Genomic DNA, 21,067 nt, shown 5'->3' with positions numbered 1-21,067 from the left:
TAGGATTTTTACCTGCATACACTTTCTGACTTCTCATGGGAGCTCTGGTCTTCTGTATCGGTCTCTCAGTTCTCCCGTTCAGGTGCTGAAAGGGGGAAAATTGTCTTCACTTCACTCACTCATTCTGAAATAATCACCTTCTGTTAGTTCTTGGACGGGGACACAGAGCTTGCAGTTAACAATTTCACTGCTGCCTCTTCAGAAGGGTTTTCCTAGCAGTAGCATGCAGTTCCTCCTTAAGAGTCAGGTTGCTCCTTGGAAAAGGGATTAGAATGTCTGACTTCATTCCACTACTTGGCAAAGCTCCTGGGTTCCTGACATGTTATATTTTAAGACACTATTATCCTGTTAGTCATACCTCTAAATAGTAACCTGGTCATGCATTCAAGTCAATATATGGTGTGATATAAAAGTAAATGAACCACAAAATTATTCCATATATAATGTGCAACACCTCTGTGGCTCATTTATGCCACGTCTTAAATTGAATGCATGGCATGTTGCCTCATAGCAGATCCCAGTGCTCAACTCAGTGTCGGGATCTGGCTTGGGGTAGCTCCATGGTCTGGGACACTGCTCAGCTAGGCTGAGCGAGAACCAGTTCCTGGACCTTGTGCCTCCTCCCAACCCAGCTGACTTGCACATGGTTTTCTGACACACCTGTTGCCTGGGGAACCTTAAATCAAGGCATCTCTTCCTAATCCTGAGCTGTCCTGTTCAGGTGTACCAGGGATGTCAAAAAACCACATGTGCAGCCCAGCTTTTAATGGTGTCAGTCAGCGTGATGGAGCCACAGGATTGGGGAGAGGTTCCCAGATCCTGGAGACCTGTTTAAACCATGTGCACGAACCATCTGAGCTGCACACCCAGTTTTTCCTCATCTGGGTGTTCAGGGGGCCTGGGATTAGGTTATGGCAGCCTAGTACCACATGTAGCACCACAGTGCTTCCCACAAAATCTGGCAACACCAACACTACAAGCAGTGGCCTGTGCAGAAAATTGCAAAGGGACCATATAGAAAGGTTGGATTGGAGACTCGATGAAGAAGAATGGCAGCCTAAATCTTGGATTGCCATGCTCTAGACTTGTAGAAATCAAGTATGCAGCTCAAGTCGCAGATTTCACAGTGAGCTAGTTGTTGGGCACCCTGTTTTCAACTTGCTGGTTCTCTGTGCACTGGCAGGTTAATCATGATTGGGATCTAATCCCCGATCCCAAAATTGTATGCCCAGCCTGGCATGTGTGGCATGACAAGAAGTGAATTTTTTGGTTGAGATCCCATCACACCTTTAACTGAGTGTCTGCCAGTGATCTTAAAGGCAAAAATTGTTAGAGCTATACATTGTGAGTTGCAGGTGTTCACTGTCTTAAGAAGTCAGGCAGCTTTGAATTTAAATGCCTAAATAATATTTCTGTGCCTAGGTATGGCTAGCACATACAGTACTTTTTCTCTCAATTTTAAGAAATGGGATTCATGTTTTTTAAGTCGGTGGTGCTCAGCCAGATGAGCCAGATAAGAGATGCAGGGCTCATCTGCAGACTGGATTGGGCCCTGCACCCCACTGCTTGCCAAGTGCAGCATGCTAGGTCACATAGTGTAGCTCATCAGGCTCCCCACAGGCCTAGAAATTTGACAGCAGTGGAGCAATGCCACCACTTCCCTGCCCCCCAGTTTTCAGACCTATGGGGAATCCCATTGGCCAAATATGACCTACAGGCTAGGGGTTGAGCATTCATGTTTTAAGCAATTTGTGCCATTTCCCACTATCTGTAGATTAGCTTGTAATAAACTGCTATTCAGAAACGCAGCAAGCTCATATGTAGGTTTAAAAAATGATTCTTTAAAGCTGCACGTGAACTCAGTATAATTAACACTGAAAAACTTACGGCCCTGATTATTACACTTAAGACCTGTTAATCGTGCCATAAATACATGCATTCTGTCACACATCCAGGGAGTTGTTAGCATGACAAAATAAATCAGCTACAAATGTTCTATTAATATGTGGAACATTTTTGTGGCTGCTTCCCATTGTTCCTTAAATTGTACCAAGGGCAGGTAGGCCCTCTGGCCCTGGGAGCCCATCAGCTGATGGGCTCCCTCATGTTAGCAGCCTGACAGCCACATGGTGCATTCCTGCATGGAATTGCACCACTGTTTTCAGCATGCTGAGCATCAGCTGGGCAAGGGTGCTGAGTTGTAGCAAGCCACGGGGCTCCCTGCAACTCAGTGCGGTGCGTGCCTTGCCCCACAACTCCTGTGCATCTCTCAAGAGCTGCAAGGCAAAGTGAGCACTGTGCTGGGTTGGGGTGAGCCATGGGGTTCACTGTGACCTGGCATCTGAATGTGCCTTGCTTTCCATGGTCAGACAGCCAACCAGCCAGGCTTGCCTGTGCCCAGTTGGGCAACTGGGCTTGGTAGTGGGGAGGGGAGCAAACTCCCCAGGGAGTGGGGAGGTACCTTAGGCTCACCTGGGTGGGAACCTTCCTAACTCCCAACTGAGTTTCAAGCTTCCCTTTCAGATAATAGTGCAAATGAGATCAGTCCCCAGTCTCAACAGCCATGTATCCTAGCATGCATATGTGGCTTGGCAGGGTGCATAATGGTTGGGATCAGGGATCAGTTCCATCATGGCATTATTTTAACATCTCAGTGGCCTTAGAAAATAATATATGCTCAAAGAACTTTGGAGTCCTTGGGAGTTATATACCAATTCTATTTCTGTTCCTGTAAACAGGAAATTAAACCCAGAGTTCATTTGGACAGCAGTAAACCTGATATTTGTTTTGTGCCCCAAATCTAAAACAGACTTTACAAGCATTCTGTATTATATATTTCAGTGATTCTGTCTGTGTCGTTAGATCAGCGTGGCTACAACCAACAACCTTTCACTGATTCTAGAACTTGATATAAAAGTTTTGCACTTCTGGTAGTGGCTCCCTTTGACACTGTTACCATTGGTCCATTTTCTAGTTTAAAGAGTTGAATTAGGAAAAAATGAAATGGGAATAAATGACAAAGTGAGGAAAGAATCCTAATTTTTCTGCTTTTTTCTTTTTTAGCTAATGAAGCTACTTGGATGGACCCATTGTGCATCTTTTACTGAAAACTGGCTTCCTGTCATGTATCCACCTGATTATTGTGTGTTCTGAAATACCAATTGTTGTAAACATAAGAAATGATTTTATATCGACAGAATATAGGAAGATGAGTTTGTTATTAGAACGCATGTTTTCATTCATTACTGAATGCTGATTATTAAATTGTGTGTCTGTCAGTAAAGGCACCCCAGTGTGGCTTAATACCTGTTAACCAGACTTCTGACATCAGGGAGTTTCCTTTGCGTGCATCCTATTGCTGGCAATGGGTGTACTAGAAGTGCCAGCGCCAAGGATTTGGAAAATGATTGGAAAAGGCTTTTTTTGCATGCATGTTAAATTCTTAACGGTTAATTTTAACTGCAAACCTGTAAAAGTTCTGTATTTTTTACAGTGGACAGGGTTTTAACATGTTTAATCTTAATTTCATTTTCATTTTATGAAGGCCTTAAAGCTACATCAAGAGTAGCTAAATTTTTATTTATTAGATAAAAATAACGAAACATCATTAACTGGTATTGTTTATAAAAGTTTACATTTGATTTTTTTTTTAAAAAAAACCTTTCAAACTGTCACAGTGTTTATCTCAGAATTGCTGATGCAGAGGTGCTCTTGTAAATCTTCATCTTGGAGTAATTTCAGGCAAACTTTCAAAAATCCGTATTAAGTTGAATATCTGGATGGACTGATAATTGTATAAAAGTGCCAGACAGTTGAATCTTAATCAGGTATTGTAAAGCTATACATATATGTTTAATAATGTTAAAAATGTAAAACACAACAGAATAAATGTGCAGAATTGAAGATCAAAAAACACCATGTGCACTCTGATGCTTTAAAGGAATTTTTATAATTAATAAAAATAAAATGACAACGCTGAAAATTGTCTTGGTTTCTGCAAGAGTACATAAATGAAACTTGTGAGAGAACAGCTTTGAAAACAATATAGAAATATGCAAACATTTAAAAACTGTAGCTATATCTAATAGTTCATACAAAGTTTTAAAGTAAATATCTGATTGTGGTTTGTTACGACCCACTGCTAAAATGAAGTTAATCTGTTTGAGTAGATGATGCATATACATTTATGAGAAATCAGATGTTGAGTTCCAGCATGTATAACTTTTGTTCTACAACCTGACTTTTTTACATATATTGCAATGCAAAATACAGAACTGTAAGTTTTAAGGATTAATACACAGCTAAGATTGTTCTAAACCTTGAAGTGCTACTGTTGAATCAATGCAGTTATTCCCTTCATTGTTTCCTCTCTAATTCTCTCTTGCTGTAACTTTAAACAGCTTGATGGTTGATTCTGGAAATTCTGCTAGTAGTTTTACGTTAAATATATTGCTAACCTTTTCCAAAAATTCATAATCAGCGCTGAATCTGAATTTGTTTGCCCATAATAACACTGTCCCTGGCTGACAAAAATACACCATTGTTGTAAGCAGTGGCTCTAGAGCTGCGTGGTGATAAACAACATCACTTGCCAAAATCAAATCATAATGGTAAGTTGATCTAGGAAAATCTTCATTGAGGTCTTCTCCCCACACCAGTTTTCTCACTTCAGGCTTGTGTACATTCAAGTTTTGTGTATTTCTTGAAATATTAAAATTGAGATTTTCAAGAACTTCAGGCAAATCAGTAGCTGTAACATAAGCTCCTAAAGAGAATATGAAAATCTTCAGTGCATGTGTGATTGTGTACGTATGTTTTTAACCCCCTATAACCTTCCCTTAATTTACATTAATTGGTCATTAGTCACCCAGCTAACAATCTCCCCCACAATCCCCACAATGGGGGACGTACTCCTTAAAGGACTTTCCTTAAAAGTATTTGCAGTGACAGTGTTTAAACTACAGCATCATAGAACTAACTTAGCCACCAACTCACGCGGGAAATATTGAACTGATCAGAATTTACTGACCTAGTATACTGGCCACAATGGAAACCAGGCCTGTTCCAGCACCAATTTCAAGAACTTTTTTGTCTCTGAGGTTGATCTCGTGTTGATGTGATTCCAGGTATTGAGATAAAGCCAATGCCTAAAGACAGTTAACACCCATAAAATACATTAATTAGTTAATAACTAAGTTAGTAGTTCATTAAACAAGTAAAAATATTTTTGTTAAAAAAAACTTAACCTCCACCAAAAGGAAAGCTGTTTCCCTTTAAAATATACATGTCTTTTTTGCCTTCATTTAACTTCTAAGTAATCTTAGAACTGAATGCACTCAGTCTGGGCAAGGAGAGTTTTCTTTCTAAGTACAAAAGCAACCTTGTGAAGATAAATTGTTTTTTGTTTTGAAGGTAAAGCAAGGCTTTGAGTTGCAAAAAAAAGTTCTAATTGGCAATCAAACGTGCTGCAGAGGAACATTTATGAAACTATGGCTGCTCTAGAGATTCTGAGCTAAACTTGACCTTCATCAATCAGAGATGAGATGAACCTAGTTAGGTAATTTGTGTTGCAGTACAGAAGGAAGGGCAGTAACCTATGACACCTTTTCAGTACAGTATTTAAGAACTGCTTTCTTAGCAATCTCAGGAGATGCTAAAATTTAGATCTGCAAGACCAAACAGTACCTTTTAGATCATCTATCTGGGCCCACGTTAACTTTCTAACTAGGATTATCCCCTGTGCTATGTATACATCATCTAGATTTTCTTGGGAGTTCTCATCCATATGTGGATATCTGATTTATTGCAAGATCCAGCAAGGTTCAGTTCATGAGGTTGAAGGCACATAGTTTTCCTTTTTTATACTGTTTTGAAATGAAACCTGATGCTTCCTGTGATCTGTTATGATCACTAGATGGATCAGATTCCTGAACAGAATGCCAATTCTTGTCCATCTTTGCTGTAAATTATGTAAATGAGTTTGAAATGTTTATCATTTCTCCATCAGTTCTGAACCTCCCCCCTCTCGTGAAGGCTGCTTTCCAAAGTCTAGTACTATCATTATTAATGAGCTCTGTTTATAATAAGCCCATATTTCAAACAATCCAAGTGGCAGAAATTTGTTTTTATGTAATTGATGCAGCAAATTGACTAATGCTGCAGTGAACATCCTCTTTTTAATGCACCTTTTCCCCAGTCTAATGGAGAATTGTTATGATGAGGTTGCACTGTACTTTTTAAAATCTTGGCATAAGAGAAGCCAAGGGCCAAGCAAGGCTTCTGCAAGTACAGTCTTTAAAAATACTAAATCTATGCATCTCTTCCCATACTTTCGGTTCTGAAGAGAAATCTAAAGATGATTTTTCATTAACTTCTTAATTTAAATTGCTAAATTTAAATTTCTTTATTTAGATTCAGAGATCACTATCCTATTCAGATGAGAGAGATTGCCTAGGAGTCGGTACCCAGAATCAAATGAGCAAGATCAAGTCTCTACAGGATAGCCAGTTTGTATTTAGCAAATGAGGGCAAGTAACACCACCTTTCTCTCACTTACAGAAAACAATGAAAATACAGGCCCAAAAATAATCACATCCCCAGTTTCCAATAACTGAAATATATCCAAGGTGTCTATTAGCAGATAATACCCTCAAAAAAGTGTTCTTTTCATAGCAGATTTTCCTATAGTTCCATCAAGGGAGGAATTGGTGGGGCATGTAGTAGTGCAGGAGTTGTCAACCAAGTGTATGCATACCCTTAGGGGTACTTGGAAACCCATACTCCTAGGGGGTATGGACCACCACCACCACCACCTAGTGTCGATGGACCACCACCACCCCACACTACCACCGCCTCCCAGGAGCAGGGCCGGGGAGCGAGGGCAGCGGTGCCCCTCTGCGGCCAGCACAAGTGCCACCTGGCCAGCCAGGCATGGGAAGGACAGTGGAGAGCTCGCACGTGGCGGCTGCTGCAGACTTCAGTTCCCTTAGGGAACTTGTGGGCAGGATCCCCTGGGAGGCCAGTCTGAGAGGAGTCCAGGAGTGTTAGCTGTACTTTAAAAAAAAAAAAAAAAAAAAAAACCTTATTGGGGGCACAGGAACATTATTGAGGCACATCCCAATGTGTAGAAAGACTAGTAAGTACAGCAGAAGACAGCTTAGTTTAGCAGGGATCTCTTCAGTAAGCTAAATCACAAAAAAGAAGCTTACAAGAAGTGGAAATTTGGACAAACAATTGGGGGAGACTATAAGAGTATTGCTTGGGCATGCAGGGAGGAAGTAAAGAAAGCCAAAGCACAATTGGAGTTGCAGATAACAAGGGACATAAAGGGTAACAAGGGTTTTTCTACAAGTATGTCAGCAACAAGAGGATCAGGGAGAGTGTGGGTCCTTTATTAAATGGGGGTGGCAACCTAGTAACAGAAAAGGCTAAAGTACTTAGTGCCTTTTTCACCTTGACCTTGACAGGCAAGGTCAGCTTTCAGACTACTGCACCTGGCAGCACAATTTGGGGAGGAGGTAGGTGAGCAGCCAACAGTGGCAAAAGAACAGGTTAGGGACTATTTAGAAAAACTAGATGTGTACAAGTCCATGGGAAGGGACAGGATGCATGGAAGGGTGCTGAAGGACTTGGCTAGTGTGTTTGCAAAGCTATTGGCCATCTTCTTAGAAAGCTTATGGCAATCGGGAGAGATCCTGGATGATTGGAAAAGGGCAAACATAGTGCCCATCTTTAAGAAAGAGTAGAAGGAGGATCCAGGGAACTAAGACCGGTTAACTTTGTCTCAGTCCCTGGAAAAAATCATGGAGCTGGTGCTCAAGGAATCCATTTCTAAGCACTTGGAGGAGAAAACAGTGATTAGGAACAGTCCGAATGAATTCACCAAGGTCAAGTCATGATTAACCAATCTTATTGCTTTCTATGATATGACTGGCTCTGTGGATATCAGGAGAACAGTGAACATGATACACCTTGACTTTAGCAAGGCTTTTGATATGGTCTCCCTCAACATTCTCACAAGCAAACTAAGGAAGTATGGGTTAAATGAATGGATTGAAGTGGATAAAAAACTGTCTGGATCATTGGGCTTGGAAGGTTGTAGTCAGTGATTTGATGTCTAGTTGGCAGCTGGTATCAAGTTTTGTTCAATGTTTTCATCAGTGAGCTGGAAGATGGCATAGTGTGCACCCTCAGCAAGTTTGTGGATGACACCAAGCTGGTGGGAGTAGTAGATATGCTGGAGGGTAGGGCTAGGATTCAGAAACACTGATAAATTGGAGGATTGGACCAAAAGAAATTGCATGAGGTTCAATAAGTATAAGTGTAAAGTCTTGCAGCTAAGATGGAACAATCCCATGCACTGGTACAGACTGGGGACCGACTGGCTAAGCGGCAGCTCTGCACAAAAAGACCTCAGGATTACAGGAGACAGTGAGCTGAATATGAGCCCAGTGTGCCCAGGCTGTGGAGAAAGCTAATGGCATATGGGGCAGCATTAGTAGAAGAGTTGCCAGCAGATCAAGGAAAGTGATTGTTCCCCTCTATTTGGCACAGGTGAGGCCACATCTGGAATACAGTGGCCAATTGGGCCCCCCACTACAGAAAAGATGTGGACAAATTGGAAGAGTCCAGCAGGAGGCAACAAAAATGGTTAGGGGGTTGGAGCACATGCCTTCTGGGGAGGTGCTGAGGGAACTGGGCTTACTTAGTCTGGAAAAAAATGGGGATTTAATAGCAGCCTTCAGCTACTTGAAGAGTGGTTTCAAAGAGAACTGTTCTCAGTGGTGGCAGACGACAGAACACACAGAGCAATGGTTTCAAGTTGCAGCAAGGGAAATTTAGATTAAATATTGGGAAAACCGTTTCTATGATTCTATGATCGCTAGTTTTCCTAGTTTCAAACTGAAATGGATGACTGTTGTTAGAGTTTCTTCTGTACTATAGTCGAACTGCATTTCTGCCCTCATTTGTAATAGAACAGTTCTGAAAAAGGAACAGACAAAAAGGTAATTGTAAGTTCTCATAACTTATTAAAGACTAAGGAATTTGTTTTTGGTTAGATCTATTATTCTGATGTTGATTTGAATCTACTCACTATTGTGTATCCAGATCCCAGAAGAGAGGCCAGCTGTGGTCAATGGAAAATCCTAACCAATGAAAGTTTTCTTTTTCCTAAGGGTTCATTTTGATACTATTATAGTTCTAAATTATTTATCTTCAGGGCATGTGTCAGGATCCAGAAGAAAATATCTGTTAATGTATGGTTAGAGCACTGAACCAGCCCTAGTATCCCACGAAGATTGCTTTTTCCTCAAGATGCCTTTGAAGGATCAACACAAGTGTCAGATTCATATACAGTTCACATATGTGCACTAACTCCTTCCTAGCATCTTACTTCCATGTTGGCAGAATCCTAAAGGTGTCCTAGATAGCCAAGCTTGAATTTTATATTCCCACTGTGCCTCTGTAAGCTTTTATCCCTTACTTAACTTAGTAAGTGCTTGCTTCATGACTAGTGCAACTTGCAGTAGCTGTAGGAAAAGTTAGAGTTGTCTTTCTTGCAGAAATTCCTCTGAAATTCACTGACAAAGTACAGATGCCACTACCTCTGTGTATGAGAAACTGTTCACAGTTTCCTTAGAATGTGGCAGGTTTTTCCAATCCTAAATGCAGTACCTAAGAGGAAATATGCCATAGAATAAACCCTGGAGATTTTCTGTCAAATGAACTGCGCAGGGTAGAAAGTTATTTTTTTCAATAGTTCACTGCCTTCCGGTAAAATTGTAAAGGAGTTAAATACTCTGAGTTACATCTTAATGTGGTGGATGAAACGCTGCAGGCAAGGATCATAAACGGTACTATTTGAAATAGTAACTTGGGAGCACCTGTATCATCCTGCTGCTATTACTGGGGTGAGGGGGGAGAGAAGGGGTAGGGCCTCAGAGGCAAGATCCGTAAATCAGTTTGAGGTTAAGTTGCTATATTCTGTTCTTTTTTTTTTTTTTTTTTTTAAGGTTTTTTTTTTTTAAATATGAATGCTTTATGTTTAGATTTTTCAAAATGTATTTGTTTCTCTAGTCTCCCTTTGTTTTGCTGATTGCTTATTTCTCCAGGAACTTCCTGAAGACATGAGAGGACTGAATGCTGCTTTCAAGCTTGCTTTTTTTCCTTTGTTTAAGTATGTGCACCTAGAAATGTCTGTAGTCAACTGACGGCAGCAGTTATTCTCTGCAGTCACTACAGGGAGAGGGGTAGAGATTTAAAAAGGATTTACAGTTCGTTCATTTGTCATTCCTGGCACAAAATGCTAAGTGGGTGAGGTGCTCCTTGCCAAAACACTACTTGCTGCTACCATTCTGCACTGGGATGGAAGCCTCGATAGTGACATTCATGAAAACATTGTCACGCTACTTCACTCCTGGCATCACAGTGGCTTGCATTTTATTTTACAACAAGTTTAACTAGCTGGACACTTTATAATAGTAGAAAAGTAAAAACTTACACCAGGCCAAACTATAGCTCCAAAGTAGTCTATTGATTCTTGAATAGTGATCTGCTGGCCTACGTAACAGTAATGCTCTTTATCGAAATAGGGGGATATTGTAGGAACCCACTTCTGAAGTATTTTAAGGGTTATTGGCGAATCTGTGGGAGAAAAGATCAAATTAGTGTTAGCTGGTGCTCAGAAGTGCATACAAACACATTGTGATGGTGAAAGGAAATTTGCCTGCAGTCACAGGATATGCAGGCTGGCTGGGAAAAATGCTTGTGTTCTTGGTCTCAGGTGGAAGCTGAATAAGAGCAACCCACAGTTCACAGTTAATTTGGGTTGCCGGACTTTAGGTGCACGTACACGAGCCAGGAGGCTGCTCCGACATGTTCTGATTATAGAACTTTGCGCCAGACTCATTTAATCCAGTCTGCTGGAACCTGGAAGTTACCACGCTCCAGCCAGCCTCCGCATCTCATGTATCAGCACCCCTACACTTCAAAATGGGTGCTTTAACTAAGGCTTGTTCAATGAGCTCTAGCTAAAGCGCCCCACTGCCATTTTGAAGTGCAGGGACACATATATGAGACACACCGGGTGCTTTAATTTGAGTGGCTCTCAGAGCTGCTCTAATTAAAGCAGCCCTCCCTCCCCCTACCTGAGCATGTGTAAAAACGGGTAGTCTCAAGTGAATGGGTAGTCCTGGTGTCAGAGTGGAATACTTTCTCTCCTGCTTTCCCACCAGTCATGGAGTGACAATTTGCTTGGTGGGGAATTTGACCTTCTCTTTTGAAATAACAATTGATTGCTTTATAGAGACTTTGGTACCCTAGGACATGGGTTGCAAATCCTCAAGACTTCTGGGTTGCTTATTTGATTGCATATCTTGGGCAAAGATCACAGGCTACCATTGGTTCAGGCATAAAAAAAATCCTTAGGTTATTTAATCACAGATGGTTCGCACCTAGATTTTGTATCTCGCCAGAAATCCAGACTTCCAGGAGCATGGAATTTCCTTGCACCAGGTTGTGACACTGCTTCAGGTTAGGGTGTAGAAGACAGCATTGCCCTCTGAATCTGAAATTTTACTTCCTGGATTTTCCTGTCCAAACTTGGCATTAGAAGCATGGCTAGTGAGATCTAGCAGGACTGTAGCTCATAGGGGTGTGCGAAGCAGGCCCTATTCAATTCGAATTCAGCCCGATTCAGAAACATTGATTCAATTTGTTGATTTGGATCACTGTCCCCAATTCAATTTGGCCAAATACAGATCTGAAGATTCAATGCTGATTCAGAGAATCAGCAGTTTGGAGAAAGAGATGGCTTTAAAAGTTTTTTCTACAAACCTTGACGAAGCAGGCATGGCTTGTGATCGTTGCGATGCTCGGGCACATGGAGCATCCCACGGGGGCCGGGCCCTCCATACTCTCAGCGGCAAACCCAGAAGTGGACTGGAAGTACTTCTGGTCCACTTCCGGGTCTGCCAGGGAGCACGCTAGGGCGCGCCCCCCCTGTGCCCCCTCCGACTCGGCAATCGGCCACGGGGGAACCCCAGGTGCCCCCTACCCAGACACAGGAGGCACCAGTCACTGAGCTGGGGTGGGGGGGAGGGGGGAAGCATGCTCCCTAGCAGACCCAGAAGTGGACTGGAATTGCTTCTGGTCCACTTCTCAGGTCTGCTGCTGAGCGAACTGGGGAGTCCCCCATGCGTCTGTGGGACACTCCATGCACCCCAGCATTGCAGCAATCACAAGACGTGCCTGCTACCTCAAGGGATATAGAAAAAACTTTTAAAGCTGTCTCTATCTCCAAATCTCTCCACATCAATTCAGAGGGTTCTGATTCAATTTGGAGAGATTAAAGGGTCCTCTGATTCGATTCGGATTTGGAGGTGTGGCCACCAAATTGGGTCAAATCTCTGCCAAATCAAATCGGTGACCAAAGCTTCACACAGCGCTATTAGCTCGATGTAGAATAGCTGTAGATGGCAGATAGATTACCCGTTATATGGTATCCTTTCCCAAGTATTAAACATGATATTCTTTATCTCTGATAATGGCAAAGGACAGCAAGAGCAAGGTCTGAAACTTAAACCTGTGTTAGTCTTGTTAAAAATAGAAAACATGAGTGCAGGATGTTCCTTTCTATCCAAGGCAACTGTCTTGACCAGAGTTTGGCGCTCTCATTGTGTATTTTGGCCAGACCTTCATACAATAGGGTTTTTCATTTAACACTACTATAAAACAGGGAAAAATACATGCGCCTGCTTTCCATCCACCAGGTCATATGTTGAAGTTTGAACTTTGGATCTAGATTTTGAAGTGGGATTAAAGGATAAAGAGCAATCTGGTGCTAGGCTGTAGGTCAGATTTCCAAAGGTGCTCAGACCTGACCACTCTCATTATTCTAAGTGGAAAATACAGCCCCTTCGTTCAGGGTGGTGACTACTCTGTCATCAGAGATATGACTGCAGCATCTGTGGGTGTAACTGAGCTTTGATTTAATTAACTTGGGGACAAGCCATAGTTTAACTCTAGCAGTAGGGACTTACATACATGCTGTACAAGTCTGGGTGAGTGCCATGGTGTGTACTCGGGCAGATAGCCTCAGCTGAAATTTGTGCTGCTGCAGCTATGCTGCTGTTGGTACCTGAGCTAGTCAAGCTGATATTCACTCAGATATGCCCATCTCTGATTTACTGCAGTGTAGACCTACTCCCCTGTGTCTAATGAACAGCAGAGGTCTTTTGAAAATGTGCCTCGAATGAGCACGCTGAGTTTTTCTGTAAATCTGGTTTTGTAAGAAAAATGTCAAAGGAGCATAATACAAAAAAGTATAAAAGAAAATTTGGAGTTGCTTTTTTCATTTGTGTATCTGAGATAATTCAGTGTTCTGCATGTTGTTAACATACCATAGTATTTGTGTGTGCGTGTGTGTGTGTTTATTTATATGCAAGTAGCAACCTGAGTTGGACTGTGATGCTGTTGTCAAACAATCAGAGCAGTTTGAGCAATGTTCAGGTTCACACTGGTGTTCACAGAGCTCCTCCTCCCTTTGGCACTCCATTCTTTGCCTTTCATTGAGGTGTGGCAGGTGTGGTGCAGAAATCATGGCAGGAATCCTGGAAAGGGAAAAAAATGACAGAAGTTCTGATAGACACAGACCTCTCCATGGCTACCATTAGTCCTGCAGCTGCTTCTTCACCTTCTTTCACCAAGTACTTTTCAGATTATCTGTGTGGCTCTTGGTTTTTGGCCAGCAGCTGAATTATACCCTGAAATCCAGCAGACTGATGAATCTCTTCCAATGTACTACAGAAAGAATTGAGGCAGCTGAGTACAGTAAACCAAGAGATGAACTAACATCTTTTTCCTATGAAAAACTAAAAGTTCTCAGCCAGAGGGCAGAGGCATGGCTTCTGTTTAAACCCTTGGGCAACAGCACTCATCCTATGTGGTACATTTTGGCAATAGTTTTATACTGATTTGGAATAGTTTATCTAAGGTTTCCTCAGAAGTTCCTCATCCAGCTGCTAACTGGGTCTGGCCTTGCACTACTTAAAGTCAAAAGTGAGAGGATTGCAAATGTGCTGATTATACTGCTGCTGATTAGAATCCCTCTCCCTTGTGTGCCTCTATGCATGCATGCACATTCATAGCATCCTGTGCCTGAGTATCCTGCCTCTCAATAGTGAGAAAAGACAGACTACTGCTGGTCCCTATTTTAGAAAAATATATCAGACAAGTGTAAAAAGTTTTCAAAAAATTGTTTTCTGCCCATCCAGAACTAGAATGATGAAAGTAATAGTATTTGCATTCATCCCTCCTGAAAGAGTAATTGCATCTTTTATGCTTAAGTAAGTGTTAAAGGGACTATGAAAGAGTGCTAACCCTTGCACTGTGCAAAGGTAGGGAGGGAGGAGTGCAATTTTCATTTCTCATAAGCATAAATTGGTGACCACTACTTGTAGGTCTAGCATTATGGTTAGAAGAAAAATTCCCATATTCTGGATATTGCATTTTTAGTTATGTAGACAACCATGTTTGGGTGTATACTGATCATTAAGGTGGTGATTGGGACCATAAGCATTCACTGCCCTCCTATGTGAAAGTTTGAACTATTTAACTTAATGGAAATTATAGTAGTAAGAGAAGGCACTTTAGAGCACAGAAACTAAGCAAGTGTGGTAGAACATCTATCAGTATATGGAACTGAATGTATTTAATATAATTATGCACTTCCATTTATAGCTGTTTCATAGATGTTAGGGGCTGGAAGGGATTCACGAGATCACTGGGCCCAGCCCGCTGCACTTGAGTAGGAAAGACTGCTGGGGTCAGATGACCGCAGCAAGGTGCGTGTCAAGACATTTTTTTTTAAAGATCTTAAGGATAGGTGATTGTACTACCTCTGAGGGGAGTCTGTTTCAGACCGTAGGCACTCAAATCATAAAGAAGTTTCACCTTATGTCCAATCTGAAGCAATCTTCAAGCAGTTTGTGACCATTGGTTCTTGTCTTCCCTGGGGTGCCTTGGTGAACAGATGCTCCCCCAGGTCCTAATGTACCCCCCTTATATACTTATAGGCTGCCACCAAGTCCCCTCTAAATCTTCTCTTCTCCAGGCTATACAGTCCCAAGTCTTTCAGCCTCTCCTCATATGACCTGCTCTCCAGACCTTTAATCATGTGCATGGCCCTCCTTCGGACTCTCAAGCTTCACATCCTTCCTGAAGTGCGGTGCCCAGAACTGGACGCCACATGCTGTAAAACTTGGCAGCATTGCTAGTAAGTTACCTTTATTGCATTCATTTCATTATCTAAATATATTCTTGCTGCAACAGGCCAAAAATCCCATTTGACCATGTGAACCAATGAAAATCATATAGTACTCATGAAACTAGTTTTGATAATCATCTACCCATCTCATCTGCTCTCAAACACTTGGATAGTGTAGCAAGGTATTTACTGTAAGATGTCAAAATGCGAATTCCCAGCTGTTTTATGGTCAAGGTGGTAAGACCTGTTCCTTCTTGCCTATCAACACATTCTCCATGGAGAGAGAAAATGCCAGTGCTAGTCAGCCCCAGATGACAGACTGTCAGCTGCTTGTTAACTTGTAAAATCAGCACTTTCATGCTTTCTCCCATGCCACCTTGTGCTTGAGAGGAGCTTTCTACAGATCCGTAGACACTTAATTGTTCTTCATCTCCCTTTTTAAAACCCTTAAGCATTTTGTAGGCATCATAGTATGATGAGAGGCTGCTGGTGTGACAGAGCCAATGCCCGTTATGCAGACCAATGCTGTTTCCTTGCACTCCCCTGTCTGTCTCCATCTGTTCTCTCATCTTAGATTATAAACTCTTTTGGAGCAGGAAATAATGTTTTGTTTTTTTGTTTTTATTGTCTTGGTACAGGCCCTTGCACAATGGGGGACCTGCTCCATAATGAAGGCTTCTAGGCCCTGCAATAATACATGTAACATGATAACATCAGTTGAATCTTTTGATCCTGAACCTTCCTACAAAGTCTTAAAAACCACAAACAACTAAATCTATCTCTGTAAGTCCCAATGACTTTCAGTATGATTTATGTTCTGAACCCAAAAATGGGTTTAGTTATTCTTCTTCAGTTACAAATGACACAAAGGACTCGATTTTTATATTTGGAGAGCTGTAAGTGTTTTAGTAGCCTCGACTTAATGCCACTATTTCAAAATTGTGGCAGTGACTATAAACACAAGACGCAAGTAGTTCCTAGTTGCAGGAATTACCAGTAGTAAAGCTCAATTGCAGATGTGTAGCATCTACTGTTACTGTTTATACTGTATGTGCCATATGCATCAATTGCAATTACTGTGAAGGCGTAACTGAATTTTAAAACTTTTTTTTGCATATAAAATCACATTTGTGCTGTCACTTCTGCATTTACTTCCCTTGTCTTTTTGTTGGATTTTATAAAAGGCATAAGAGAACAGAACAAAATAGGCTTCAGTATGTTCATTTAATTGCAAGTCAGTGTTTTTAAATGTTCAGGTGAGACTGCATGTTTATACTGTGAGACTGCAGACTTGGCTTTTTAGCTTAATTAATTGCAAAACACATAATACATTCATTTGAATGTTCTACTGATCATGTTTAATCACATGCAGCTTCCTTGTACATTTTCCCCATCCACATTTAAAAAGGAATTTAACATATAATTTTGAAATTCTGTTTTTGTGAAGTGCTAGTATTTGATTTCAACCTTATTGAAACACTTTGACTTCACCATTTTAACTTTTTATGTTCTTAACTGTAATATGCTGCCAAAATATTAAGCTAATTTCCTGTCGAATGTCAGTGAAATGGACATGCATCTATAAAACACATCAATGGCATCAAATTAAAGTTGTCCAATAGAAAACTTCCATCAGTTTGGGGTTTTTTTGGATCAGCTATATGCATGCAAGCATCTTCTGCAGAGAGATCCAAAAGCAAAATCATTACTTAAACTTATATGTTCTGTGTATTTAAAACATTTTACAAGGGCCCTTCTAATTATCCATTAAAAACCTTAAACTGTGGTGATCAAAGCAAGCTTTTAACTACATCTTTTGTAACTTTACCAAACTTTTATAAAATCATATGTCAGTGCTTGAGGTTTCAAGCTCAGTATTAGTTGATAGACACCCCCCTTTATGATAGGGATGTTAAACTCAAGCTGGCAGGCTACATTCTCTGCCAGCAGCCAAGGGGTAAACCCAAGCCCAAACCCAAGGCATGGATAATCTGGCCGGCAGGATTTCTCACAGGCCAGAAAACCCACCTTCAGTTCTGTACAGCAGGGCTTCTCTGCAGCTGACGGACCTGCTGTTTTTAGTGTGACCAGCACCGAGGGGGGGGATTAACACTGCCACTATTTGTACCCCTCATGCCCCCCTTTTCCTGTTGCAAACAGCAGTCAGAAATTCAGTGGCAGGTAAGAGAGGGCAATCAGCAGTTGCATTAACCTGGGTGGTGGCCTGCAGTGACAGGTTGTCTAGCTTGTGAGAACATTTGACACCCCTAGTCCATCAAATTATTATGGGAATATTTGCACAACTAGGGCCAAAATCATTACAGAGTACTGAAATACTGTAATTATTAGGGAATATATTTGAGGAGAATACATTTTTAAAGTAATAGTTTGGTTACCAAAAGCCAGATTCTGTTCTACATACTGGGTGTGTAAGTGGACTTAGGTGCCTAAGTACAAATTCCTGCTTAAATCCCTGAGAGAAACTGCTAATATACAAGGTGAATGGTTGTCCTGTTCCCTGCTTTTTTGTGACTTGATCCTAAGGGTGATATGTTAAATGTAAATGAAATATGGATTTTTTTAGGCACTTGAACAAGGTGGAACAGAATTGTGCTCAGCTACCTAAATCCAATTTAATGGTGAACAGATGGAATAGAATCTGCCCCTTAATCTTTTCAAAGTGCAGTGTTTGCTTGAATGAGAAGGGAAAAAGCTGCTCATCCAGGTCTGTAGGGGGAAAAAAATAGGCGGTTAATGTAAGTCAATGAGCAAGACTACATTGTGCGTGGTGTTTAGTTGTAAATGCAACTGCTGGTTTTTGTTTTTGTTTTTTATCTGAACTTTAATGTGAGATGCTTAACAACAGACGCTTTGATTTGCATTATTAAGCAAAACCCATTTTCATCTGCTTTATTGGTAATTTGATTGTTTTAGTCTTCCTCGAAAATGGGGTTGGCAGTGTTTTTGGCAAAGTGCCAAAACACCCCAGACTCAACTTGGAAAATGTTGGTATGCCAGGCAGGGTGGGGAAGAGGAAAGGGGCCCAATCTTTGTTGTGGCAGCACAGCCCGAGTCCCTTCCGGGCCATCTGCCTGGAGGTGCACATGTACCTGCTGGCAGCAACGAGCTGGGCCGGGGCTCCGCAGACCTCAGTTCAGCAGCTTGCAGCCTCCCAGTTGCCTGCCATAGTCAGCCCAGGCTCTGGACAGGCCCCACCCACCCACCAAGGAGCCCAGGATGCTCACAGCAGACAGCAGGGGGGCTGCAAGCTGCTGCACCGAGGTCTCTGGAGCCTTGTCCGGGCTCATTGCTAGTAGCGGATGCATGTGTGCCTCCGGGTGGACATCAGAGGAGCTGTGAGGGGCCTGATCCTTTTTGTAGCAGCACAGCCATGGCCGTTTCCTTGCTGTCCGCCCTGAGGCACGTATGCCTAGCAAAATGCCTTTGCACGACACGCTCTGGCACGTGTGCCAGGGGTTGTCAATCCTTGATGTATCCCTTTTTAAAATAATTTTTTTTTTTAAGGCCATGTAATTTCACTAAATTGTCTTGCATTAAATTAAAATGAATAACATTCGGAGAGAGAGAAGTCCTAGTCTCAAATCTTGGGAAAATTTGCTTTCAGAAAACCACCCAGTTGGTACTTGAGAGCATGGTGGGAGGGATGCAGATGCATGCTGAAAAAATGACATTCGATGATTATTCATGCAGTGAAAAGTAAGCCATGAAACAATGATGCATTTGTCAGAAGTTGGGTAAATTTAATTCCTCTGACTAATAACCCAGACTATTCCAAATTTAAGAAATCATTAGATAAATATAAAACTATGTTGTTAGTTGAGAAAAGCATTCAAATAAAACGCAACCGCTGTTAGTTGAACAACTGCATAATTTACCTTCTTTAGCTGAGTGAGTGTGAAGTTTCCTGTCATCCTCCTGCACTCCAGAGATTTTTATACAGACGTGCACCTGGAAGGATTAATTCTCCACTTACAAAGACCAGCCAGTAGGAGTGCAGGCTATTTCGGGTAACGTTACCAAGCAGCACTCTAAGAACTTGCTATGTTACACTAAACTTTTTCACATTTGCTAAACAAACTAAAAATCCTTGGCACTCTCTGAAGCGCTCATAATGTGTCTGCTTTAGAAACTGAATCTCTTCAAGTTCTCCTGATGCCTTTCTTGTGGTTTTTAGGTTTCAAACTATTTTATGTCTCAATATTTTCAGCTGGAGTCCTAACCCAAACAAACAGCTTAACATGGTCAGTTACTACACTACTAACCTACCCAGCCAATTGGCAGCAGACCAAACCGAGAGAGAAATTCACATGGCACTGAAGATCCTGCTTCCAGGGAAAAGATAGCTGTAATGCCCCTCGGAGAGGATCTTGTGGCGGAGGAAGCCATGGGCATGCTCGCTGTCCACTCTGAAGTTACTGGAGTTTCTGGAAGCTGTGAGATGAGAGGTAAGGAGATCCAGCAGCACTATAGACTTAACAAAAAAACATTAGCCCTCCAATAGGATCTATAATCAGCCTACAGATGCTGAGAAAGGTATGTAAGCCTCTCTTAAAGGAACAGCATAAACCTGAAAATCTTTCATCTGTTTGTGTTACAAGCAACTCATAAGAATAGCCAGAATATTACCTTTTTTCTTTTGAGAATTCAAAGCTGTATGTTTTTCCTAGTTTTGCTGCCCCCTGCACAGTTGAATTTTGCTTCATTGGAAATTTTTAAAAAAATCACCGGTTTGTAGAAAATTCCTTTTTAAAGAGAAGTTGACAGAATATTTTGTTTTTTACATGCATAACAATTGATTTAAAGAGTCCATAATGAGCCACTAGAAGTTTACATTAAAATCGGGAATATGTAAGCTTAACCTCTAATAACTTATAAACATTTACCTGTCTGAATACTTACAACTATTAAACTCTTATCACATGCTGCTTTTCAAGAACAGAGGAGGAAAGAAAACCTCTCTGCCTCTTGCCACCTGAGTTACTTCTATTTTTTGCACATTAACCACTAGGTGTCCTCAATATGCACATGCATCACATTCTCTTACCAGTATGCACTTGTTGGCTTTGTCAGCTCTTTACTAGGCTGGGTATTTCTCTGATGTTTGTTGGGACCAGATACTGACACACTGGTCTCTTAACCAGACTTCCACTCTTAGAATATCTTAAAAGTACGTTTAATCTTTTCCCAGCCTGTTTACTGCCCACCTGACCATTCAGATATCATATTTATGTGAATCCAAGACTACCTTTTTTGTGGGTTTTTTCCCCCTCCCATTCAACCTGCAGGGAGGGGAGGTCAAGAAAGCCCCTCATCTATGATCTGAGTACAGGGGAGAGGGAGGGGTCAGGCAGATGCTGTGGCTCTGGTTCAGGCATTGGAACCTTAGCTGCTGCCCTGTCCCTCCTGTCTGCTGTCAACCTGCCCCCCACCTCCCTGCAGCCACCTCTGCCTCGCACTGTCTCTGCCTCACCCCCACTTCCTGTCTTCCTCCTACCCTAAGCACTTGCCCCTGCTGCCTACCCTGACTTGTGGCTCCGGCCTAAGACATGGAGCTCCAGCCTCAACTCTGCTCCAGAGCCAGGGCCAGAGCTGTCAGCGCTGCCACTGCAACCACTGCTGCCCAGCCAAGCAGGGTCCAGAACCAGCATGTTCTCTGTGCCCTGGGCTGGAATTAGATCCAGAACTGCAGGGGAACACAGGCATGGGACAGGCAGCAGGGGAAGACAAGTCGGGGAGGGTCAGGATGCTTGATGAAAGCGCTAGCTAGCATTCTCACCAAGT

General features: G+C 41.9%; 2 protein-coding genes across 6 annotated transcripts in view; one reads left to right on the top strand and one right to left on the bottom strand.

Annotated features, from left to right (window-relative positions):
• TPP2 (tripeptidyl peptidase 2) overlaps positions 1-4,334 on the top strand; it is an 84,450-nt gene extending 80,116 nt beyond the window's left edge. The window contains exon 30 of one of the 2 annotated variants that reach the window (XM_090022549.1): positions 3,064-4,334. In XM_090022549.1, coding sequence (XP_089878675.1) covers positions 3,064-3,153 — 90 coding nt within the window. In that variant the 3' untranslated portion in view covers positions 3,154-4,334. The remainder of the gene's footprint in view (positions 1-3,063) is intronic. The other variant, XM_090022556.1, reaches the window with a different exon arrangement.
• METTL21C (methyltransferase 21C, AARS1 lysine) lies at positions 3,931-19,692 on the bottom strand. Of its 4 annotated transcripts, none has more exons than XM_090022574.1 (6): positions 19,553-19,685; positions 19,162-19,234; positions 13,453-13,610; positions 10,502-10,644; positions 5,030-5,147; positions 3,931-4,765 (listed from the first exon to the last, which is right to left on the bottom strand). In XM_090022574.1, the coding sequence occupies exons 3-6, from the start codon at positions 13,598-13,600 to the stop codon at positions 4,371-4,373; spliced, it is 804 nt and encodes a 267-aa protein (XP_089878700.1). In that variant the 5' UTR covers positions 13,601-13,610; positions 19,162-19,234; positions 19,553-19,685; the 3' UTR covers positions 3,931-4,370. The 4 variants fall into 4 exon arrangements, with proteins under 4 accessions (XP_089878700.1, XP_089878706.1, XP_089878691.1 ...); XM_090022580.1 differs by having other exon boundaries at positions 19,549-19,683; XM_090022565.1 differs by having other exon boundaries at positions 19,162-19,692.
• Between the last annotated feature and the right edge of the window lie 1,375 nt (positions 19,693-21,067).

This window comes from Crocodylus siamensis, chromosome 1 (assembly GCF_052110815.1).
Source record: "Crocodylus siamensis isolate JL-2025a chromosome 1, ASM5211081v1, whole genome shotgun sequence".
NCBI classification, from domain to species: Eukaryota; Metazoa; Chordata; order Crocodylia; family Crocodylidae; genus Crocodylus; species Crocodylus siamensis.
This window is presented reverse-complemented; position numbering and strand designations above follow the sequence as displayed.

Coding starts and splice junctions, on each gene's coding strand:
- METTL21C (XM_090022565.1), bottom strand. CDS start 13,600: ATGATTTCTGCACCACACCTGCCACACCTCAATGAAAGGCAAAGAATG. Junction 10,645..13,452: donor AGCATCACAGTCCAACTCAG/GTTGCTACTTGC, acceptor TTTCTCCCACAG/ATTCGCCAATAACCCTTAAA. Junction 5,148..10,501: donor GAGCTATAGTTTGGCCTGGT/GTAAGTTTTTAC, acceptor AACTGTCTTTAG/GCATTGGCTTTATCTCAATA.